Raw genomic sequence first — 25,308 nt, 5'->3', positions numbered from 1 at the left:
TCTGCTTTCGTGTGTGTGGTGTGTACCAGTAATACCAGTAGACCTTCTGGGATGATGTAATGGAAATCTGTGCCGCCCATCAGGCACAGACAATTGACCCCCCCCCCCCAAACCTCAAGATGCCACAAGACTTGTTTACAGCTCCAATGATGGTGGTAGTTGGTCGCCGGCCTCACCGGACACCACATAACATTCTGTGATTGGACAATTACCTTTTTTTTTTTTTTTTACTGAAGTAGCTTTATTAATAACCAGTTGCTTTTAGCATACATACAATGTACTGTGCAGCAGCTCCAGCTAAGAAGCGGCACACCATAAATTATTACACATCCCATAAATATCAAAACAGTACAACACAGGAGTCTCTACACTATGGGAGGCATTTATTAAGTCCGGCGTTTTTTACGCCGGACGTAAAAATGCCCCCGCAGCTCCGGCGCTACGGAGATTTATGTAGAGGCGGACTGCCTCTACATAAATCCCGTGTGCGCCGTTGCGCACTGCCGAAAACCTACGCCAGCTGAGGACTGGAGTAGGTTTTCGTCGTACATTTTGGCGGAGCGGATGATAAATCGCGCGGACTCTGAGTCCGCGCCCTCAGTTCCGGCCACTTTCCGCCCCCTGGCGTACTCGGCGGAAAGTGCCGATTTGCGAATATTTTATTCGCAAATCGGCCATTTGCGTATAAAAAAATACGCAAATCGGCACTTTCCGCCGAAAATCATCCGTTCGCCGGATGATACATGTGGCCCTATATATTATACCATGTTATATAGTTACCAAGATTTGAATTTTTTTCAGGGAAACTTTGGCTTTGACAATGAAGGGTGTGACTTATTGTGGGTGTGGCTTGTGTGTGGGTTGTCACCTTGAGGGGTCCCCACTCTTTTCCATAACCAGCCAGATAAAAAACTATTAGCAGTAGTATAGTAACATCAGAGTAGGAAGGGCCGTGTATTTTGGCCCTCTGTAAATGCATATATATTTCCCAGTGATAGGCTGTCACATCATTTTATAATAGATTTGTTTGGTCCATGGTGTCTTTTTTCAAAATGCAGCATGCTTTAGGTATATTATGGGTGATTATTATGTAAGCCTATGGACTGATGAGCCGTCCACAGGATAGATCATTAGTCTCTGATCGGTAGGTTAGGCCATAGACTGTATCCCCTAGGGCTGCATCCAACTTCATCAGCCACGGGTAACCAAATGCAGAGTGATCGCAATCGAGCATGCTCATCTCTAGTCGCTGCCTCTACATAGGGACAAACTGCTTCCAGCCCCATTTACTGTGTAGTGTGGATGGGGCAGAACAGCTGATGTGTGAGCGTTCTACCCATCAGAAACTGTGCACAGCTCATTAGTCTTTTTTTGACAGGAAAATCATCAATGTGCACACTACGGAATCAGCATATAGAACTTCAAGCAGATTCCGCCGAACTCCCTCGCTTGAAGTTCCGCCTGTCCCATAGGCTCCATTCTATGCTCAAGCAGATTCCGCCATCTGCCCAAAGAAATGACATGTCAATTGTTTGGGCGGATGGCGGAATCTGCATGAGCAAAGAATGGAGCCTATAGAAAATAGGTACTCCGCACTGTTAGTTGCAAAGTAAAGTAATTTTATTCACATTGGTGGTAAGGCAGAAGTAAAGTAACGTTGCGCTTTCCACCCCCTCTATGTCTATGGTCTATTGGAGCCTCGTGCGCCTCCTCTCTCCGCACTGAAGAATGGACAAGTTCTTCAGTGCAGAGAGAGAAGGCGTGCAAGCCTCCCATAGACTGTCATTACAACAGGGAGGTTGGCGGGATTCCGCGGCAGAGAGTTCCGCCAGTTTTGCTCCCAGTGAAAGGAGCCTAAATCTGAAACACTTTTCAACGCTCTTCAATGTCAGGGCTGAATTTTATTTCCAGTCCAGTCCTGCACTGTGCACTGACTGGGGGCAGAGGTTACACTAGCACGTGTACTGACCAGGGGAGGGCATTCTAGGAGCATCTGTGTATATGTAGCTATACCTGCATCTAACAATACAACCAACACTGGGCACAAGCACCTGCTCTCAGTACAGACATGATAACATAAAGCAGTTCACGAGCTCCCGGAAATAATCGCATCTGTGGTTCGTATAGACGCTATTCCAGTAACAAAGATGGCGGCCGCCTACAGAAGGGAAGAGACGTGTAGCACTTCCGGATCAGCAGTGACGCGACATCCGGGTCGTTCTCCCCCTCATGCTTGTTAGTGTTCCTGGTGCTGGAAGTTTGTCATGACTCGCTGGGCCCGGCCCGGGCAGAGCAATACAGCTGCTCGGAACCGAAAGGTGTGTGCGGCCACCCCATGGGAAGAGCTACATAAGAGCGGCTCCGGGCCGGCCAAGAGGGGGCCCCCCAGAGCGGAGAGGGCGCCCCCCAAGAAGAAAAAGAAGGCGGCCTATGTGAATGAAGACGTGAATGGGTTCAGGGCGATACAGGAGGGGCATGAGAGAAAGGAGCAGCGCAGCGAGGGCAGGAGGCTGAAGAGACAGCAGAACAAGAGGAGCAAGATGGTGAGAGGAGGCCCCGGAAGCTGTATGAGGAGAAACCCTTCTGTGTGTGATATAATGGGGGATCCTGGGGAATAGCAGGGAGGGCAGGAGGCTAAAGAGACAGCAGAACAAGAGGAGCAAGATGGTGAGAGGAGGCCCCGGAAGCTGTATGAGGAGAAACCCTTCTGTGTGTGATATAATGCCCCTAGCAACCAATCAGATTCCACCTTTCATTCCTCACAGACTCTTTGGAAAATGAAAGGTGGAATCTGATTGGTTGCTAGGGACAACTGGGCCGGTTTCTCTTTACACCATGTTTGATAAATCTCCCCCATATATGTTTATCAGTGTCTGTAGTTCCTTTAGTGTTTTGTTTAGTCTCACACAGATTTATATCCGGTTAATGAGTCCATGACATATAGGAGCTGCAGAGGAGATAGTTAACACAATGTTCAGTAGATTGTAGTACCTTTCTTTTCTTACAGGTCTGCTTCCATTGTCGGAAACCTGGTCACGGCATGGCTGACTGCTCGGAGGCTCTGAGGTGTCAGGATATGGGAACAGGAATATGTTTTCGCTGTGGATCCACAGAACATGAAGTTAACAAATGCAGAGCCAAAGTGGATCCAGCCCTTGGTACCTGTGAGAACTTCTTATACATGTACATGGGAGTGGACTGACAGTATAAGTAGAGACGAGCGACTTCATATTGATATTCTGGCCTGGCATTTTCCTTATTTTTTTCCTTCTATAACAGAACACTTTTTAGATATATACAGGGGCATGTATCTAAGGGCACTTAAGTCTTTAGTTCCTGCCTTGGATTCATATCCTCCAGTCCCTGTTGTGCAATCTAGATTGCATCCACAAATGTCACAGACCCACCCAGCAAATCAATGGCTGCAGTGGTGACATGTGTCTGCCACAGATTGGCTGATTGGGCTCTAATATCACATCCCCTAACCCAGGAGCAACCATATGTATATAATGTCCTACCTAGGCAGCACTTTTAAAGGGCACCTGTCATTATGCTTCTCTCCATAGTTCAGCATGTAGACGCAGCTCACACTAGAAGATAGAGCTGTTGAGGCATCCGTCCATGTCAAGCCAGTTCTGTGTGCAAGCCCTTTTCACAATAACGATCGCATTTGAGCGATAATTGTTCCGTGTAAACACAGCAAACAATCAAGCCACGTGCGAGAAATTGTTCATTTTGATCTTTCGACATGTTCTCAAATTGTCGTTGGCTGAAAATTCGCAGATCGCTTCGTGTAAACAGTCTTTCAAAGATTCACCCTATTTAAAAGATGGGCTTAAGCGATCTTAAAAAACAATCGCAATAATGATTTTTCTAACTATTTATTCGTCTAAACGCTGATCGTTATAAAAACCAAATTGTTGCTTCAAAATCGTTGATCGATCGGACGAATTATCGCTTCGTGTAAACGCAGCATAAGTCTTGTGCATGAAATTTGCCTTGTTTGGGGCATTGCCTCCACAGCACTATCTCCTGGTGTGAGCTGCTTCACCATGCCATATTGCTGCAAGGTGCATAGTGATAGGTTGCCTTTTAAGTTTTGTTGTTTTTTTATTTTATTTTATTCCCATTAAAGTAAAACTTTCAGCTGCAATTCAGGTTCTAAACTTCTGATGCTGTTAGGTCAATAAGAGACATATAGTTGCTTTCATATAATTGTCTTTGCTTTCAAAACATACAAAAATATGAACGCTACCACTTTTCTCCTTAACAGCTAACACCCAACGGCTATCTTACAGTGTCCGCTGTTTGGAGTGTAAATTGCAGCTGACAGATTCCCTTTGAAGGCAAAAAATGTTAATCTTTTTAGCATCTATTTATACATTTGGTGACTGCTCTTGAAATGTAGCAAATAGAGGCTCTGTACTCATCGAGGTTTGCATTGATTTAAAAGCAAGAGGTTTGATGTGTGGAGCGCTATTATTGCTCTTGCCCAAAAGAAACCAATCAGTTCATTTGTGCTGATTAAGCTCCCAGGGACATTGCACAGACCTTGCAGACGGGTCTCCTAGAATGGCGGGGGTTGCTGGCTCAGTATGTCCCGGTAGAATGCTGTTTAATTTCACATACAAGGCAGCGGGGGAGCAGTGAACTAGTCATTTAGGCGTGTGTGACTAGTCATTTTTCTCCCTGTCGGCGCACTCTGCGGGAATGATTCACTGGGCACGTGGCCTCTAATGGGTCTCTGCCTGTAAATAACGCTGGCAGAGCCCACTTTAAACCTTCTTAAAACATCAGTGAAAATAGCAACTTTTTTTCTTCCCAGGAGAGTTTCCGTATGCAAAATGTTTTATATGTGGAGAGATGGGCCACTTGTCAAAGTCCTGTCCAGACAATCCCAAAGGCCTCTATGCAGAAGGTAGGTTATATCCGTTTTGTTTGTGGAAGGACTTTTTTTTTTTCCTAATTTTCTTAAAGTGACTCTGTGCCCACAATCTGACTCCCCCAAACCACTTGTACCTTCGGCTAGCTGCTTTTAATCCAAGATCTGTCCGGGGGTCCATTCGCTAGGTGATGCAGTTATTGTAAAAAAAAAAATACTTTTAAACCTGCCGCCCCGTGCCCTACGGGAGTATCTGTGCCCTAACTTTGAACCACCCCTCCGTCCCTCCTCCCCACCCTCTTCATCATTAGGAATGCCACTGGAACACTTTCTCCATGCTGAACATTTGCACAGGTGCTTAACGATCCAGCCCATATGCTGGGCTGACACAGGTGGGGAATAGCAGGCAATCTGCCTGGAGCATTCCTAATGATGAAGAGGGTGGGGAGGAGGGACAGAGGGGTGGTGCAAAGTTAGGGCACAGATACTCCCGTTTGGCACGGGGCTGCAAGTTTAAATGTATTTTAGGACAATAACTGCATCACCTGCAGAACGGACCGCAGGACAGATCTTGGATTAAAAGCAGCTATCTGAAGGTACAAGTGGTTTGGGGGAGGTCAGATTGTGGGTAAAGAGTCGCTTTAAAGCAATTGACAGCCTGCTATGGCACCTTGCAATAGAGAAATTCACAACCATCATATGATATTACTTGTCTTCCTTTTAGGCGGGGGCTGTAGGGTCTGTGGTTCTGTTGAGCATTTTCAGAGGGATTGTCCAGAACATCAAACATCAGGTGAGATTAGATATCTACTGGTAGCTCAATATGTTGAATATTATTATTTTTTTTGTAGTGACTCAGGCTTCTTTCACCCCATGTTTTTGTCAGTCCAGCAGAGTATCGATTTTTCTTATTTGCTGGATCCAGGGGGAAAGTGTGGAGCTTTTGCATTGGAAAACCTCTGCTAGCAAAAGACAGAAAAACTACTAGTACTATTTCATGCCATCCAATACAATCCACTTTTTTGTACCTTCCTGTGGATTTTTTTTTTTTTTTTTTTTTTTGGGGGGGGGGGGATTTGCACAGAAAGCGACAAAAAAATCATAGAAAGGGAAATGAATGAAATGGAGACATTTTATAGTAGATATCTATGTATTTGTTAAACAAATACATCACAAGGGTCTTTATACTCTGCAAATGAAAAATGAATGCGTCCAACAGAAACATATGGTGTAAAAAAAGCCTTAGACTAGGTTTCTCATATATACCGGTATGTTGTGGTGGGGTGAAAAATACCGTATGTCATCAGACAGCAAAAATGGATGCTGCCCTATGCTCCAGCTGGATGAATTTCCTATTGACTTACATTATTTGAAATCAAAATTATTTGTACTGTTGTGGTGCGTGCACTACCCGGCCAGTGATGTTACTTGTCGTGACGCCAGTGCTAGTCCAGCACACAGGTGTGATGTTGGTACCTGTTTATATGTGGCCGGTTAGTGTCCTGAAATGGTCGGTAGGTAGCCTTCCGGGTTGTTGTGGGTCCCTTGGGCTCTTGCCATGGCAACCTGGAGTGGCAACTGACCCACCCGGGATATCTGTGTGTCTTAGTGCTTGAAAAGAGTAGAAGTAGTAGTGCTTTGTGAAGGTAGAGAGAAGAGGAGAGGAGTTTGCCAGAGGAGCCCTGTTGCTCACTGTAGAACCTGTACTCTGTCGCAAATGTAGAGTATGTAGATACGTAGTGAAGTGATACTCATAGTCATGTTAAGACAATGTCTGACTGCCTTCTGCCCCCTAGTTTCGTAGAACCCGTTCTAGGTGGGTAGCGTGAGCCCCAGTCGTCAGTTATCTGGGTTTAGCAAGGTGCCTGAGACATCCCAGTTACTTGCACTGCTCAGTAGGATACTTAGACCTTTATATACCGGTAGCTTTTTACTACTCGGATCAGCTCATATTGTTTCACGAGTCTGTCTTGCCTTTTTAGAGGGTTTCCTGGTGTGGGCTAGGGTATTCCTTGGTGGCTGCTCTCCCCTACTGCTGTTTAGCACTGCACAATAAACCTGGTTTCTTGTTTAGAAGAAATCTTTGTGAGAACTAGTCTCTCCTGCATCTGTTCACACTAGAAACCTATTCTGAACTGACTCACTTCCTCCCACACGGAGCTAATGCCTCCTACATGGGCTGTGTGTGCAAAAGAGGACAGACAGGATAGGAGAGAATAAAGAAAGTACCTCTCAGTGGTCTGCACATGACACATGGTACAGAAAACTTAACCCATTACCTTCCTTAAGCTGTGCATAAGTAATACATATACATACATAAGAAGTACTGGCACCTAGTGGGGAAACCATATACCTCATCCACCACTTGTTTAACCTGAATAAGAACTTTAGGACAGGTGCAAAGCAGAATAACAAAAACAATGGGACAAAACGTCTTTGTAAACCCAGCACTACAGACATGAACGACGGATTTGCACCACACTGTATAAACTGTTTTTGTTAATTTGTTACCGTTTGCAAAGATTTATAAATCAAACTGTAATAACAATGTTTTCATTTTCTTGCCATGTTATGTCAAGCATTTTGTTACACATACTGTATATATGACACGAAAAGAGCTATTGCTCTGCCATATACTCACTCCTGTTACCTCTTTTTTTCCTGTATATTGCAAATGAGATAATATGTACGTTTCTTGTTTGTCTGGAGGCTTTTCACTAATAAGTTGTGATATCATTTTTATTGAAATCTTTATATAATATCAAGTATTGTACATAATTTACTATAGCTGAAGCTCAGAGCTCAGCATTCCTCTCCTTGTAGAATGACCTCTGCACAGTTCACCAAGCGTGCCTAGAAACATCTCCCATTCATGTCACTAGAGTCTGGGCCAAACTATTTATGTCCACAAGCCTTGCTGTAAAGCACATATCTAAGTGCTGTGAAAAAAAGATTGGGCATGATGGCTGCTTTCCTAAAATTGTACAAAAAAAATTTAAAGAATTCATTACAATCAGAAAATAGAAATGGATTTAAAAAAAAATCAGATCTGTAAAAAAAACCCCCGAAAACTAGGCAATACATTCACAAATCTCCTGCTCTTAGTACTGTTATTCTTATGCTTTTTTCAGTATTTAATTTTATTTATTTTTTTTCTCCACCTTTTAGCCCAAATGACAGTCAGCAGATGGTCAAGCGGTATGAGTGCAGATCATGAAGATGTTCCAGTAAAGACAAAGGCAAAAATAGTACCCACTAAAGTGCCCAAAATTGTCACATTCTGATCTTTTCATCCTGGAAAAAAACAATGCCAATGCAAAGGGTCATGTTGTAAACCTTGTAAATATGGGTTGTTGTGAAGTATCACCATTGATGTCTGGCTGCATCAGTGTGGTTGGGCTAGTGTGGACTGATCGCTTGCAAAAGCCAAGTAACAATGATTTAGGCCAGGGATGTCAAACTCAGGCCCTTCAGCTGTTGCAAAACTACAAGTCCCATCATGCCTGGACAGCCAAAGCTTTTGCTTTGACTGTCCAGGCATGATGGGACTTGTAGTTTTAAAACAGCTGGAGGGCCTGAATTTGACACGTCTGGTTTAGGCATAAATAGGCTTTCAGACTGACTGAAACATTGTGCAAATCTACAGTTCTACAATGTTACTTTTTCATCTTTTGTAAGGACTGTTGTTTTTTTTTATTTTTTTTGGGGGGGGGGGGGGTACACAGGTGGATTTCACATAAACTCCTAATTGCAAAGAAATTACTGACAAGTGATCTTTTTGCAACTAAGAAATAACTTAAAAGCTTTATCTAGTTCTACTTCAAAAACAGAAATGAATGTCAATTTAGAACAGAAACAATTGTTAATCTGTTTCTTTGAGAATTTCACAGTGTAAAATAAAAAGTATTCAATTGTTTCCTGACTCAGTCTTGTGATATGCACTGTCCTCTTCACGTGACTCTTTTTTTGCTCTTTTCGGAACATACTTAATGGGATTTAAAATCTTGGAATTGGTCAGACCTTCAAAAATCATCCCCTTTTAATAGATGGGAGCAAGCAGAGATAGGAATCCACCTTTTAGGAACTTTAGGTACCTGGTAGGGATGCACTATGCACTGAAATATCGATACTACTATCGATATTTCGGGCAAAAAAAAAAACAGTTCAGTACCAGGATTCCCTGGTATTCGATACTTTATGTTAAGCTGCGCAATAGCGCAGCATAACATAGAGTATAGTTAAGAGAACATAACGGGTGGCTAGCCGAGCGCCTGTCAATGTGCCGTCCCCCGCCTCCGCAGCACCTCCTCGGCCCACCCCTTGCTAACAGCCTCGCAAACTTCAAATAGTGGTAGGTGTAGAGCTGTTACCTCACCTCTCAGCTCAGCAGATCCTGCTTCATGCTGTCATGTTTTGTCCTCCTCCCCCTGCCGCGCTGTCACTCCTGGACCCCGCTCACTATACCAAACTGGTACTACACAGCAGCAGCATCCATCCATACATACTGGTACTACACAGCAGCAGCATCCATCCATGCATACATACTGGTACTACACAGCAGCAGCATCCATCCATACATACTGGTACTACACAGCAGCAGCATCAATACATACATACTAGTACTACACAGCAGCATCCATACATACTAGTACTACGCAGCATCCATCCATACATACTGGTACTACACAGCAGCATCAATACATACATACTAGTACTACACAGCAGCATCCATACATACTAGTACTACGCAGCATCCATCCATACATACTAGTACTACGCAGCATCCATCCATACATACTAGTACTACACAGCAGCAGCATCCATACATACTAGTACTACACAGCAGCATCCATACATACTAGTACTACACAGCAGCATCCATCCATACATACATACATATATACTGGTACTACACAGCAGCAGCATCCATACATACATACATACTGGTACTACACAGCAGCATCCATCCATATATACTAGTGCTACACAGCAGCATCCATCCATACTGGTACTACACAGCAGCAGCATCCATCCATCCATACTGGTACTACACAGCAGCAGCATCCAGCCATCCATACTGGTACTACACAGCAGCAGCATCCAGCCATACATACTGGTACTACACAGCAGCAGCATCCAGCCATACATACTGGTACTACACAGCAGCAGCATCCAGCCATACATACTGGTACTACACAGCAGCAGCATCCAGCCATACATACTGGTACTACACAGCAGCAGCATCCAGCCATACATACTGGTACTACACAGCAGCAGCATCCAGCCATACATACTGGTACTACACAGCAGCAGCATCCAGCCATACATACTGGTACTACACAGCAGCAGCATCCAGCCATACATACTGGTACTACACAGCAGCAGCATCCAGCCATACATACTGGTACTACACAGCAGCAGCATCCAGCCATGCATACTGGTACTACACAGCAGCAGCATCCAGCCATGCATACTGGTACTACACAGCAGCAGCATCCAGCCATGCATACTGGTACTACACAGCAGCAGCATCCAGCCATGCATACTGGTACTACACAGCAGCAGCATCCAGCCATGCATACTGGTACTACACAGCAGCAGCATCCAGCCATGCATACTGGTACTACACAGCAGCAGCATCCAGCCATGCATACTGGTACTACACAGCAGCAGCATCCAGCCATACATACTGGTACTACACAGCAGCAGCATCCAGCCATACATACTGGTACTACACAGCAGCAGCATCCAGCCATACATACTGGTACTACACAGCAGCAGCATCCAGCCATACATACTGGTACTACACAGCAGCAGCATCCATCCTTGCATACTGGTACTACACAGCAGCAGCATCCATCCTTGCATACTGGTACTACACAGCAGCATCCTCCATACATACTGGTACTACACAGCAGCATCATTCATATCATACATACTGGTACTACACAGCAGCAGCATCCATACATACATACATACATACAGGTATTGCACAGCAGCATCATCCATCCATACATACTGTTACTACACAGAAGCATTATACATACATACTGGTACTACACAGCAACATCATACATACATACATACTGGTACTACACAGCAGCAGCATCCATCCATCCATACATACTGGTACTACACAGCAGCAGCATCCATCCATACATACTGGTACTACACAGCAGCAGCATCCATCCATCCATACATACTGGTACTACACAGCAGCAGCATGCATCCATCCATACATACTGGTACTACACAGCAGCAGCATCCATACTGGTACTACACAGCAGCCACAGGGCGGCCTGAGAACTGGCAGCTGCGGTGGAACAGGACAGGTAAGTAAACCACAGTGTTGTGTTCCCGGCAGCCATTGTAGGTTTGTAGTCTCTGCCAGCAACCCCTTTAATAGGAGGTAGAATGTAGAAAATGTGGCCGTAAAACTGCTGCCAGAGGTGGGTCACCGCTGCCCATGATTGGCTGAATGAGCATTTTGTTTGTTGGGAAGCTGGGATAAGAAACAGACCTCTTTAACCCTTACAGGACTGGTCCAGATAGTGCCTTGAGGACCAGAGCCCGTTTTTTAAATCCGACCAGTCTCGCTTTATTTGGTTATACCTCCGTGATGTTATAACTTATCCTAGCAATTCTGAGATTGTTTTCGTGTGACATATTGTACTTTAGTGGTAAAATTTAGTGGTAAAAAATTCCCACATTTCATGAAAAAATGACAAGTGATTTTTTATTTATTGTGTACTGTTGTCCCTTATTTTACTGTCCCACCATGGGGACATTACGGATTGCCTGATTACAGGCACATTACATTGCAGTGCAGATCTGCATTGTATTGTAAAGTGCCTGTAAAATAGGCAAAGCTGAACAGGCTCAGCCACCGTAGTTATGACACAGGAGGCTTCAGGGAGGCCTCCTGGTGTCATAGCAACCATGGAGGCTGTGCGATCGCTTCTGTACAGCACCGATGGGAATAGAGGGAAGATTCCCCCTCTATTCAACACTATAGGTGCTGTGATTGGCCTGGCTATCACTGACAGCTGGGACCCGCCACGGGATGGCACGGGCGCAGCTCCTGCGTTTCATCCCAGGACGTAAGTGTACGTCCTTGAGCAGGAACTCGACGCAAAAAAGGACGTACAGTTACATCCTTGGTCCTGAAGGGGTTAATGTCATACAGACCAACATGTAATAAAGAGCCCAGACATACTCCATATTGTAATATAGACCTTGGACAGACCCGTATGATGCAATACAGGCTTCAGTCAGACCCCTATATTGTAACAGAGAAGACCTTAGACTGGCCCTCATAATGTAATACAGACCTCTGACAGACCCCTATAATGTTACACTGGCCCCAGACAGAACTCAATAATGTAACAGAGACCCCTAATGTGATACTGGCCAGACCGCCAATGATGTAGGAGGCCCCAGGCAGAATCCATTATTGTAGTACTGATCTTACACCAGACTCCCATAATGTTATAGAGACCCCCGCAATTTTTGTACAGAAGTGGCCAATGGTATGTTCACTTCTAAGCATCCCGCTTTGCACTACCTCTATTTTGACACAACTTCCACCCCTCCTTAATGATTCTGCTGGTGCTTCCCCTAACAAGGTGCCACCCTAGTGATAGATACAGCCCTCCATACTTCTATGTATACAAAACAAACCTTTATAGACTTGACAGGATCAGTTATTCAGATTTAAGTTTGAAATGGTCATTAAAATTATTGCAACAACTACCTACAGTGCATACAGTATATTGGACTGTGGACGGCTCTAAGAACTGTAAATAGGGAAAATACTATTTGTGTGGGTTAGTGTATAGCAAGCTCCATACACACAAATCACAAAGTGCTGTTTTATTTGAATATATTCAATTTATTGGTATTTCAAGGCATAGTATTTATCCTGTCCAATGCTTCCATCATGGTAAATTCCAGATTCATTTCAGGCTTTTTTTTACATCTTGGGGACTCTGTGCTTTCAGTTATTGTTTAGTTGGTAATTTGTGGAAAATGTTATAGCCAACTCTGAAAGAAAGCAGAATAGGTGCAAGTCAGTGGGGGAAAAAGCCCCAAATAAAAATAAAGACAATACTAGCAATATCAAATGCTTCAACGTGCAAGTGCACAAAAGTAAATGATGATGGTAAGAAATATATATACAACTGCTATCTCACAGATGGATCAGGTATAGAACCACATGTGTTCTGTCTCAGAGACTTCCTCTGGATGAAGCCACATTGGAGCCATATACAGGTAGTAAGACTTGTGAATTGTTATGATACTGCATCGTCTCGCCTCCCACCCCAGGTGCACCCCTGATTTATTTACCTTGTTTGCTTCCAGTCATCTCTAATATTCTCAGTCTCTGATCTCAGCAACCAAGTGGTTTTTAGAACAGGGTGTCCAGTTTCATTGAGAAAACACTGTCCTGTGAACACTGTGATAGAATCTGCAGCAAAAACAGCGCGACACTTATGAAAACATCTATTTTTCCATTTTTTCTTTTGCATAAAACAGATGGAAAAAAATTAACCAAGCCTTAGTAGAATACAACTGAAGATGAGTTCACCTATTTTTCCCATTTGACCGGAAATTAATGACAAACCGGGTTGGTTAAGTGCACCACATGGGTATACCCCTTAAATTGAAACACTGCACGCTAAGAATATTTTGTATATGTACCATTTATAACAACTTTATAGAAAACATTTACAGTTCCTGTCGTTATAACTTTCAAAATCGAAATCAACAGTAGATATAATATATAGTGAAGTAGATATAGTGAAATAAAGCAATAAATTTAGATGTATTATTTTTTTTATCATGCTGTAAAACAAAGCTGTACTTACCAGAAATCCTGGTCCAGTCTCGTAAAGCTTATTAGTCTGGTGCTGGGTGAAAAAAAACCTAATTTATAGATTACTGAAAATAAAAATACTTTACCTGAAAATGTCCACTTGACGGTAAAACCAAATGTGGATGAATTGTTTTGCTGATATCCGGTCACAGGTGACTCCCGAATGAAATTATTAGTAGCTGATACAGCGGTCAAATACGTCCCTGAAAATGCTCCATTGGTTTTTATGTCAGATATGGTTATGTCAGAGCCCAGGTCATTCATCCACTGGCCTGTCAGATCGCATTCTTTAGGCTACACAATAGGAGAGAAATGATAGTGTTGAGGAAACTTGCCGAACGTTCCGAACGGCACCAGGGTACTGTGCTCACCCACCCACTACCATCCATTGTCACCACAGGGCAAAAACCACCACATTGAGGACAATGCACAGGAGTGGGTGAGTGAGCACTGAACCCTGGTCTATGTTCTTCCATACCTTATTAGTTTCAGCAATATAATGTTACTCATAATAAAAAGATATATTATATCCAATATACTTTTTTATGACCAAGAGATTGAAAAAAATCATACAGAATGAATAAAGTTTGTGTGCTAAAACCGTACAACCTGTTTGCCAATATACTATGATAGATCCCCATTAGAAGGTGTCCTGCATCCTATCACCTGTCACATACACTAGATTGGATTTTACATCTTTAGAGACTGGTACCTGCTTACATTTAGGGAACATTAATAGGCATACATCTTATTGTCATCCCAGGTAACAGTTGAGAAAATCCCTTTCTGTAGCCATAACATTAAATTGCACTTAACCAAACCTGAAGGCATCTGAGATTAAAACCTGACATGGTCTTTCCTACCTTTGCAGCAGCACATATTGACAAGCAGGAGAGAAGCACGGCGAGCACTGACACCTGTGTCATCCTTGCAGTTCTGTTTTGGCATCCACCAAGATATTTACCTGTGTGATAGCCAGCCATGTTCTGCCCCTGTATTTATAGGGCTCAGTGACTCAGCAAGGATGCCTTCGAAACTTTCCCAACTACTGCAACACTTCAACTTGAGGTCACATTTCTGAGAAGCGGTGAAGAAATTATTTTGGAATGATTCAATGTTAATCCAAGTCTAGAAAATTGTAAATGCTACTGGGAAATGAGGCTTGTAGAATAAAGAGAATATTGAAATATAAATTTAGTCAAAGAAAGTAGACAGTAATGTAAGGCTGGGTACACTGAACTATTTTACTATAAAGTGGCCAACCCCTTTAAGGCCATTGTAAGATGAGAGGGGCCACTGTACAATTGTTCTGCATTTTGGCAGACTACAACCACTGAGTTCTATAGGAACCTAGAAGAGACCTAACATAGAAGAGATCTATGAGACCCCAAATTCAGGTTTTACAATGCAGTTCTAGTGTCCCACTGTGTGCCATGTTGGATTGATAAGATAGCTGTTGGCCCCAGGTATTAAAGTGTAGTCCTGATATTATTATAATTTTGCATTGATTTAAATTACACTTTGTTGTTTATGGTATTACTAGAAAATGTACCCGGCGCTGCCTGGGTATAAAGTGTCAGTGTGTTAATTAGATTTGTTCTAAGGTGCCCAGGAGGCCAAGCTAAAGGTATTGTTTCATCTGAGTTAATCAGTGGAATTAGTGTATACCTGTAGTGCATAGTTGGAGGGGTTCTGTATACCCACAATGTATAGTTTTTAGGGGTCTCTCATATCTGTAGTGCATAGTTGGGGGGGCTGTATACCTATAGTTATAGTTGGGGGGGGGTCCTGTATACCTGTAGTGTGTATTTGGGGGGGGGGCTGTATACCTGTAGTGTATAGTTGAGGGAGGTCCTGTATACCTGCATTGTACAGTTGGTGAAGGTCCTGTATACCTGTACTGTATAGCTGTATAGTTCGGGGGTCCTGTATACCTGTAGTATATAGTTGGTGCTGTATACCTGTAATGTATAGTTGTGGAGGTCTTGTATACCTGTAGTTTATAGTTTGAGGGTCCTGGATACCTGTAGTGTATAATTGGTGGAGGTCTTGTATACCTGTAGTATATAGTTCGGGGGTCCTGTATACCTGTAGTAAATAGTTTGAGGGTCCTGTATAACTATAGTATAGAGTTGGTGGAGGTCCTATATACCTGTAGTATATAGCTGGTGGAGTTCCTGTATACCTGTAGTATATTTGAGGTCCTGTATACTTGTAGTATAGAGTTGGTGAAGGTGCTGTATACCTGTATTATAGAGTTGGTGTAGGTCCTGTATACCTGTAGTGTATAGTTTTGAGGTCCTGTATACCTGTAGTGTATAGTTTGGGGTCCTATATACCTGTAGTATATAGTTGGTGGAGTTCCTGTATACCTGTAGTGTATAGTTTTGGGGTCCTGTATACCTGTAGTGTATAGTTTGGGGTCCTGTATACCTGTAGTATATAGTTGGTGGAGGTCCTGTATACCTGAAGTATATAGTTGGTGGAGGTCCTGTATACCTGTAGCATATAGTTTTGGGGTCCTGTATACCTGTAGTGTAAAGTTTGGGGTCCTGTATACCTGTAGTATATAGTTTTGTGGAGGTCCCGTGCACCTGTAGTGTATAGTTTTGGGGTCCTGTATACCTGTAGTGTCCTGTATACCTGCAGGGTTGTATTTACCCGTATGGCAGTGTTATTCAGTCACAGTGTGTCGGTATTGGTCATGTCTGGTATGGCGGTGTTATCCAGTCACAGTATGGCGGTATTGGTCAGGTCTGGTGTGGCGGTGTTATCCATTCACAGTATGGCGGTATTGGTCAGGTCTTATATGACAGTGTTATCCAGTCACAGTATGGCTGTATTGGTCAGGTCTGGTATGACAGTGTTATCCAGTCACAGTATGGCGGTATTGGTCAGGTCTGGTATGACAGTGTTATCCAGTCACAGTATGGCGGTATTGGTCAGGTCTGGTGTGGCAGTGTTATCCAGTCACAGTATGGCGGTATTGGTCAGGTCTGGAGGTGTTATCCAGTCACAGTATGGCGGTATTGGTCAGGTCTGGTGTGGCAGTGTTACCCAGTCACAGTTTGGTATACCTGTTGTGCCCTGTATATACATGTACTGTATGGATGGAGTAGGGGGTCCTGTATATACATGTACTGTATAGATGGAGTAGGGGGTCCTGTATATATATGTACTATATAGATGGAGTAGGGGGTCCTGTATATACATGTACTGTATGGATGGAGTAGGGGGTCCTGTATATACATTTACTGTATGGATGGAGTAGGGGGTCCTGTATATACATGTACTGTATGGATGGAGTAGGGGGTCCTGTATATACATTTACTGTATGGATGGAGTAGGGGGTCCTGTATATACATGTACTGTATAGATGGAGTAGGGGGTCCTGTATATACATGTACTGTATAGATGGAGTAGGGGGTCCTGTATATATATGTACTATATAGATGGAGTAGGGGGTCCTGTATATACATTTACTGTATGGATGGAGTAGGGGGTCCTGTATATACATTTACTGTATGGATGGAGTAGGGGGTCCTGTATATACATGTACTGTATAGATGGAGTAGGGGGTCCTGTATATACATGTACTGTATAGATGGAGTAGGGGGTCCTGTATATATATGTACTATATAGATGGAGTAGGGGGTCCTGTATATACATTTACTGTATGGATGGAGTAGGGGGTCCTGTATATACATTTACTGTATGGATGGAGTAGGGGGTCCTGTATATACATGTACTGTATAGATGGAGTAGGGGGTCCTGTATATACATGTACTGTATAGATGGAGTAGGGGGTCCTGTATACATATACTGTATAGATGGAGTAGGGGGTCATGTATATACATGTACTGTATAGATGGAGTAGGGGGTCCTGTATATATATGTACTGTATAGATGGAGTAGGGGGCCCTGTATATATATGTACTGTATAGATGGAGTAGGGGGTCCTGTATATACATGTACTGTATAGATGGAGTAGGGGGCCCTGTATATACATGTACTGTATAGATGGAGTAGGGGGTCCTGTATATACATGTACTGTATAGATGGAGTAGGGGGTCCTGTATATACATGTACTGTATAGATGGAGTAGGGGGTCCTGTATATACATGTCCTGTATAGATGGAGTAGGGAGTCTACCAGTTATTACTGTGGATGTTGTGAGGCAGCTTCCCTAGCAACCATTGCTCCCTGTGAAAATGAAAGCAGTAATCCTATTGGTTGCTAAGGCTCCAACTGCCGTGTCTGCTGCAGCTAATTATATCACCTGTGTGTGCAGTGAGGAGATTTTCCCATTCATCTCTATGGAGCGCTCTTTCCCCTCCCCCTCCCCTCCTGTACATCTGGCGGGGACGGGACCTTCGCAATAACCTTCCCGGGCACCCTATGTATCTGTGTGCCAAATTTGGGGTCAAACGGTTCAGGCGTTTGGAAGTCTATAGAGGACAGACAGACAGAAGGACAGACAGACAGACTTTGATTTTTATGATATAGATATAGTGATTTATAATGTTTCTACTTTTTTTTTTTTAGTTTTTTGTACTGTTTGCACTTTTGTATTAACTGAGAATAAGGATAGCCCTTCCATTTACACAAGCCCATAGTATTTCATAGCCTCTCTCCCCAGTGAGAAGTTCAGTACCAGTTATTGGGGAAGTGATGAAGGGTAAGGAGCGCCTAATCTCCCTCCTTGCATAGTAAAGCCTTGGTGTCTGGGATCATTTGGGCATACCAACTCCTGAGCAGTAAGGATACATTGTCCATGTTACCTAGGGAAGAATTAAAGGATTTCCGCAGAAAGTAACAGAACCTGTGGAGACAAGTAGTTCAGGAACCCATAAAACATTTGGATCTTCCAGGGTGTCAGGCCAGGCCTAGAGAATATTACTGTTGAATTTTGTTGGCTCCTTATGCTGTGAACAGGATTGGTAGGCAATAGCTTTGGAAAAGACACATACTTGTTCTACTGCTGCAAGTTTTATTATATTTAAGCAATCAAAGTGAAACACAACTGCAGCATGAGAACACAGTCATAGAATATATACCAATCAGGTGACAGGGAAAATAAATAACACTGATTATTTTGAGATATTGGCACCTGTAAAGGGGACAAATTCAAGAGGCCAAACTGAGATCATTAGAGGACTGGGTCAGGTATCTCCAAAACAAGTGGTCTTGTGAATGTTCTGGGTATGCAGTGGTCAGAACCTACCAATCATGGCCATAGAAGGGATACTGATGAACCGGCGACAAGGTATCAAAACACACACCTTGCTTGCTACGTATGGAGGCTGTTTAGTTGCAGATCAGCAGGCCATAAGAACTGGGCCAACAATTCTTTATATAAGTGTTCCTACATACACTGCCATTTGGATACAGTGATATGCACTTTATATATTCCTAATAAGAAAGTTTATGAATAGCAATAAATCTCATCTACTTGTGTAAGTGACTTAGTTATATTACTTAGCTGAAACAGGAACATTTTGAAATACATGGAACATTTGATGCTGAAGTTTCTATAAAAACACAGCGGTAACTTTATATGTCAGTAATGAAATTACATAATCGGAAATTTCACCAGCAAGTTATGAAAGCCAGGACTTGCATAAAGTAACCTGCCAACTCTTCAGATGGTTCCGTCATAATAAAATAATATCTTCACCTATTTCTCCTGGAAATAGATGACTAAATTGACAACTGTACACAAAAGAGAGAAGTTATAAATGTTATATGTAAAGCTGATTTAGAGGCTTACTTGTGGATATTAATTAATAATTAATACACAAGAAAAATAAAAAAACGTTTTCCCACTTACAAAGACTGGAGAGGTCTGTAATTGTACATACATTTCAACTGCAAAAGACAGAATGTATAAATAAAAAAATCAGGAAATCACATTGTATGATTTTTAAGTAATTAATTTGTATTTTATTGCATGAAATAAGTATTTGATCACCTACCAACCAGCAAGAATTCTGGCTCTGTGACCTGTTAGATTTTCACTAAGAAACTCCCCCTACTCTGCACTCATAACTTGTATTAATTGTACCTGTTTGAACTTGCGCACCAGCAGCCTTTTCATTGGCTGGAGCGCATCACATGGCTTCCAGCTTGCTCAGCCCTGATTGGCTGAGGTTGCTGGAAGCCATGTGATGCGCTCCAGCCAATGAAAAGGCTGCGTGCGCAAGCGCACTGGCAGCCTTTTCCATCCCCAGGACCCGGAAGTTAGAGATATCGCTGGACGGCGGTGACGGTGAGGCGGGCGGCGGGCGAATGGAGTGGCGATCATCACCGGAGGGATGGTGAGTATGGTGTCTGTGTGTGTTTGTGTTTTGTTTTTTTGGGGGGGGGGGTCCCGCCGGAGTTGTCCTTTAAGCCAACAGCCTCAGGAAGAACATTGAAGATGCTCTGTGATAGATCGTGCAGACAGCCCATAGAAGATAGCAGCGGTCTGCTGACGCCAATCCTATTCCACGCGGCAACAACAGCAGATCGTTGCTATCTTAGTCGTTTGTCTTTCAATATGTTGAAAGACAACGATCAGCCGGCATTGTTCATGTCCGCTGATCGTTGCCTTCTATTACACCAGACGATTATCAGCCAATAGTCGCTTTGTGTAATAGGGCCTTCAGAGTATGGTGGTAATATATAGTCACATTTATAATATGTAATATGTGGTCACAGTGTGGTGGTATTATTTGATCTTTATATAGAGTTGGTCTTAATATATTAAATTTGGTCAGTAACAGTATATGTATGGGATAAAACCTATTCCTTGTATACTGGTATTTTGTAACTGTATGATGTTATATAGAGGTATACAGTAGTCCACTTTGCTGGTACTGTTATACACTGCAGATTTGCCAACCTGCTGCATGTAAATCTTCAGCATATCCTCCCCTGTGGTAACTAAAAATATGTGAAAGATCCCATGGTACATTTAATCCACCTCTGTGTACACAAGAGAAACATAGGTAAAGGGGCCCATCACCAAGCAATTCTGCTAAAAGACTAGTAATACTTGCCATAGGTTATAATCAGCAATACATCCATAAGGGTGATGAGACCTATGATGAGCACTATAAGCCCAGTAAACTGGCTGTTGCATAACAAGGAGCCCACATACTTTTCTTGCACAGGGGATTGATACTGTGTAGGCCCAGCCCTGTATCTGGGGACAATGAAGACTCTGTATGACTGAAAGAAGGGAGGACATTTAATCTGTCCCTGTGTTAGTCACTGCTGTTTTATTAAACAATTACAGCCCTGTTGCTTTGATATCAGAGCTGATGAAATGTTTTGAGTTCTTAGCTTTGTCCCACATTACTGAGGTGTTATATAATATGAATTTTAATTTGCCTTTACAGGGAATAGGTGTACAGAGTATGTTGTGGCTGGATATGATCATGTCATGATGACTTAGGTTATGCAAAACTTCTATTTCTGTTGATTTTAGTTTGACCTCTTGTTAATTTTAGTTCCACCTTGCAGGCTATAGTTAGGGAAGCTTGGTTGGCGGTACAATTGGTGACTTAGCTTTGTGACTTGCAAAAACCAGGAAGTTAGGTTAGAAAATACTGAAGATCGTCAAAGACATACATTGTGCATCCATAGGGCATAACAGGGATGCAGGGGGTCTGACTGTTTGGGCAACCTTGAGTATGGGGACCCTAAAATCCCTGCTGGATGGAGCAGCAGGTTGCACATGCATGCTCCCAGTGTTTCTCATCTCAAGCCCTCAATTACCCCCAGCAGGTCATGTTTGGAGGATTCCTTTCGTATTTCACAGGTGATATAATCATACCTGCCAACCTTTTGGATGGCCAAAGAGGGCCATTTTTGATTCAGGCCTTATTTTCACTACTGCATAAGTTTTCAGTATCTGCAAATCCACAAACACAGAGTATTTTGTACCCTATTAATTCATATGCTGTTATTCACACATACTCTATTTTTGGGGCTCCGTAATTTGCAATGTAGAAAAATAGGTCTGGTAGTAATGCGGTCTACAAAACCATCCGCAATTGCATTCTGCAATTCTGTGACAGCCCCATTTAAGCTCCTCCTGACTGGTTGGGATAGCTAGTGACATCATTTTATGCCACACACACCCTTTTTTTTGCAGATCTACAAAATACGCAGCACAAGACGGAAGAGTTATGGATGATATTTGTGAAAATGATGTGTGTATGGGGCCATCTGATCCAACTTGCAGCATATGATGGAATAATCTGCACATTTGGGTCTATTATAAAGTAAGAAACCAGACACTTTCTATAGCAACATAAAAACTTTATTAATGCAAATCTAATTACTAGGTCAAAAAGAGGGACATATAAGGGGCAAAGAGGGACACTTGGGAAATATGGATATAACTATAGTCAGTGTATCATCAAAGCTGTTCTTTGTATGGGAAATTGTGAAATCATGACCTGTTTAGGGGTGCTTGAGGACTGGAGTTGAGAAACATTGATTCTGTGAGCCACTGATCTCTTGCATGCACAACCTGCCGCTGATCAGCAGGGGATTTGGGGGTCCCTGTTCTTGAGATTGCGGGAGGGGAGCCCAGTGGTCTGGCTCCTGGCAATCTCTTTTTTATGGAAAACCCCTTTAAGACACTATTTGGCACATGTGCAAAGATCACTCTAAGGCTATGTTCACACAATGTCAAAAACATTGAAACTGCGGCCGATTTTCACATAAAAAAGTCAGTTTTTGCCGCAAATTAAATGACTGCAATGGCAGTGCATTGAAGTCAATGGAAAGACAGACGTCCAATGCACACAGCGTATTGAACAACGGACGTTTTTGCCGCAGGTGTCAATATAATAAACATGATCATTATTTTCGGACATCTTTTGCAAACAGCGGACGTTTTTTATTTGTAGTTCACACACAGTTTTTCTCGTCACTGTTCTTTCTCCATTATTATTATTAAATTCAATGGACTTTCCAATTAAGCCGCATCCAAAGTCCAATTAGTAACCCAAACTAGAATAATATCTAGTGGAGTATCTTAATGAAAATAATCTTATAACACAGCATAAGCATGGGTTTATGAGGGATCAATCCTTTCAGACTAATCTTTCTCCTCATATTGCTTTAGATCTTTCCCCCAACTAACCTCCTGACCTTTATTTAGTCCTTTAACATATTTAAAGCTTTTTAACCACCTTTACCTTTTTTCCTCCAGACTATACAGATTTAGATCCTTAAAGGGATACTGTGGCTCCTTAAAATGTTTTATATATTGCTGCACTTATATAGTAAATAATAAAGAGCCTATTCTAACCTCACCATGTTCCCCTGGTGTCCTTCAGCGTCATTGTTGGGTCCTCGCTGAACAATCCCGACGCAACTTTCAAGACGGACTCTTCTCAGCAGTGACAGCCCACTCAGCCAATCACTGACTAAGGGCCCTATTCCACGGGACGATTATCGTTCACATAATCGTTAACGATAAATGATCCAAACGACCGCTATTGCAAAAGACCTGAAATCGTTCACCCATTGACATGGAATGTGACATGATCGTTCTTAGGGTCATCTTGTCGTCGCTATTGCGTTCGTCACTACTGCGAACGCCCGAACGACATCTTATTCAATGCGAACAATTTGCGAACGAGCAACGATAAAATAGGTCTAGGTCTTAATAAACGATCAACAATTTCTCGTTCGGTTGTTAATCGTTAACTGCTATTCAAACGAACGATTATTTTTTTATGAGAGATATTGTATTCTTGGTACTACATATTCCATTGAAATTACTAAATTTATTCACTGGTATCGATCACACTTTATAATGGTGAAAAAAATGTACACATTCATGTAATTTTTTATTGCTGATAATCAATATATCTACAATATGTATTCGACCCAAATAAGAAAATCGCTGATCTTAAGTAGACTCATCAAGAGGGTCATAATATTTACCACTGTACATTAGGCATCCCTAGGGTTGCATCCATCTTCTCCAAACACCGCGATTCAAATAACGAGACTTTGGGTTTGCGCAACCCCAAAATTACTGTAAATCCACTCATCTCTACTCTATACACAAACATGGACATGTCCATTGATTTCTGTGGACTGAATGTGTAAAAAAAATTGTTGTCTTTTGTCATGAGACAGGCCAGGTCTACTAAGCCTATAGTATAATATGGGCCTGGTTACAAATTGCTGTTATCCGGTAACTATCGGAGGGAATGGAAGTGTCCATTTCCAAAATAACTGAAACCACTTTGATTGTGGATGCTTCATTTTCATTGAATCAAACATTTCAATATCTTTATCATCAAGCAGCCAGCCCAACATAGACAAAACTTTTAAGCTGTGAAGTCGGGACACACAGTGAGTTAAAGCAATAAAGGTCCCCGGGTCTGTTATGTGCTGCTGAGAGATACATCTGGATATGTTAAGATCAGTTAGTTTAGGTAGATTATCTAGAAGAAGGAAGAAGTCTCTCCATCCGGACTGTGTAATGTCAGGATTATTAGTGAGGTCTAAATTCTCTAGGTTACTCAAGTGGCCTTCAGCTGTTATTTTTGCTGGAAAGAAATGATATGTATTAATGAAATGTAAGAAATTCAAAAAAATAAAGATAAAAAATTGTTATTATTAAAGCGACTCTATACCCACAACCCTCCCCCCATGGGATATCTGCTCTTAATCCAAGATCTGTCCTGGACTACTGGGCCCTGGGGTAAATCTGCAGCCCTGTGTCAAACTGGCATGGCCTAGAGTGTCTGTACCCTAGGCCTGCGATGCATCTCAGTCCCACCTTCCCATCCTCTTCATCATTAGAAATGCCCCTGGGCAGGATTTCTCCTATTCATTGCTACTCTAAACACTGCACATGTACCTTAAAGGGAACCTCTCACCCCCAAAGCCCAAAGCCCGGCGCGCACGCTCCTCAGATGAGTCCACCGCTCATAGAGAATGACGGAGCGTCGGACTCGCCTGTCATTCTCTATGAGCGTTGGACTCATCTGGGGAGCGCGCGCGCCGGGCTTCGAGCGCTCATATCTCAGTCACCCGACCACCTCCAGAAGCAGGACCCGGCGGGATTAGGTGAGTATAGGGTGCTCCAGCATGGGGTCGGGAGCCTGTCACCCCGGCACGGGGGGTGACAGGTCCTCTTTAACGACCCAACACATGTGCAATGTTCAGACAAGTGATGGATAGGGGAAATCCTGCCCAGGTGCAGTCCTAATGATGAAGAGGGTGGGGATGAGGGACGGAGAGGTGGTGCAAGCCTAGGGCACAGACACTCTAGGCCATACCAGTTTGACATGGTGCTGCAAGTTTAAAAGTTGTTTTTTAGGACAATAACCGCATCACCTGCCGAACGGACCCCAGGACAGATCTTGCAATAAAAGCAGCTATCTGAAGGTTTGTGGGGGGGGGGCAGATTGAGGTACAGAGTTGCTTTAAATCTCTTTTATTACGATCTCATCCTTCTCACCTAGCTCCAGTAGGCTGCTGTCACTCAATAATTTACACTGGATGCTGAGATTCCTGAGGTTGGTCATATGCT

General features: G+C 42.9%; 3 protein-coding genes across 3 annotated transcripts in view; 1 reads left to right on the top strand and 2 right to left on the bottom strand.

The window, feature by feature from the left end:
- The first annotated feature begins 2,194 nt into the window (after nt 1-2,194).
- ZCCHC9 (zinc finger CCHC-type containing 9) lies at nt 2,195-8,363 on the top strand. Its single transcript, XM_069964642.1, has 5 exons — nt 2,195-2,543; nt 3,008-3,158; nt 4,826-4,918; nt 5,607-5,675; nt 8,051-8,363. Exons 1-5 carry the CDS (start codon nt 2,265-2,267, stop codon nt 8,164-8,166), a joined length of 708 nt encoding a protein of 235 aa, XP_069820743.1. The 5' UTR covers nt 2,195-2,264; the 3' UTR covers nt 8,167-8,363.
- A 4,389-nt stretch (nt 8,364-12,752) lies between these two features.
- Nucleotides 12,753-14,715, bottom strand: LOC138787369 (avidin-like). Its single transcript, XM_069964641.1, has 4 exons — nt 14,621-14,715; nt 13,844-14,051; nt 13,229-13,349; nt 12,753-12,925 (listed from the first exon to the last, which is right to left on the bottom strand). The coding sequence occupies exons 1-4, from the start codon at nt 14,681-14,683 to the stop codon at nt 12,883-12,885; spliced, it is 435 nt and encodes a 144-aa protein (XP_069820742.1). The 5' UTR covers nt 14,684-14,715; the 3' UTR covers nt 12,753-12,882.
- Nucleotides 14,716-23,595: 8,880 nt separating this feature from the next.
- LOC138786118 (baculoviral IAP repeat-containing protein 1-like) overlaps nt 23,596-25,308 on the bottom strand; it is a 27,270-nt gene continuing 25,557 nt past the window's right edge. The window contains exons 14-15 of the mRNA XM_069962838.1: nt 25,237-25,308; nt 23,596-24,319 (exon numbers count right to left, since the gene is read on the bottom strand). The exon at nt 25,237-25,308 is cut by the window's right edge and continues 96 nt beyond it. Coding sequence (XP_069818939.1) covers nt 23,955-24,319; nt 25,237-25,308 — 437 coding nt within the window. The 3' untranslated portion in view covers nt 23,596-23,954. The remainder of the gene's footprint in view (nt 24,320-25,236) is intronic.

The sequence above is a fragment of the Dendropsophus ebraccatus genome, chromosome 3, assembly GCF_027789765.1.
Source record: "Dendropsophus ebraccatus isolate aDenEbr1 chromosome 3, aDenEbr1.pat, whole genome shotgun sequence".
NCBI classification, from domain to species: Eukaryota; Metazoa; Chordata; class Amphibia; order Anura; family Hylidae; genus Dendropsophus; species Dendropsophus ebraccatus.
This window is presented reverse-complemented; position numbering and strand designations above follow the sequence as displayed.

Bases quoted from the DNA above. Each gene is read 5' to 3' on its own strand.
- ZCCHC9 (XM_069964642.1), top strand. From the start codon at position 2,265: ATGACTCGCTGGGCCCGGCCCGGGCAGAGCAATACAGCTGCTCGGAAC. The intron at 3,159-4,825 runs GTACCTGTGAGA...TTTTCTTCCCAG, and splicing joins CAAAGTGGATCCAGCCCTTG to GAGAGTTTCCGTATGCAAAA. The intron at 4,919-5,606 runs GTAGGTTATATC...TCTTCCTTTTAG, and splicing joins CAAAGGCCTCTATGCAGAAG to GCGGGGGCTGTAGGGTCTGT.
- LOC138787369 (XM_069964641.1), bottom strand. From the start codon at position 14,683: ATGACACAGGTGTCAGTGCTCGCCGTGCTTCTCTCCTGCTTGTCAATA. The intron at 14,052-14,620 runs GTAGGAAAGACC...CCTATTGTGTAG, and splicing joins CAATATGTGCTGCTGCAAAG to CCTAAAGAATGCGATCTGAC. The intron at 13,350-13,843 runs GTAAAGTATTTT...TTTTTGCTGCAG, and splicing joins CGTCAAGTGGACATTTTCAG to ATTCTATCACAGTGTTCACA.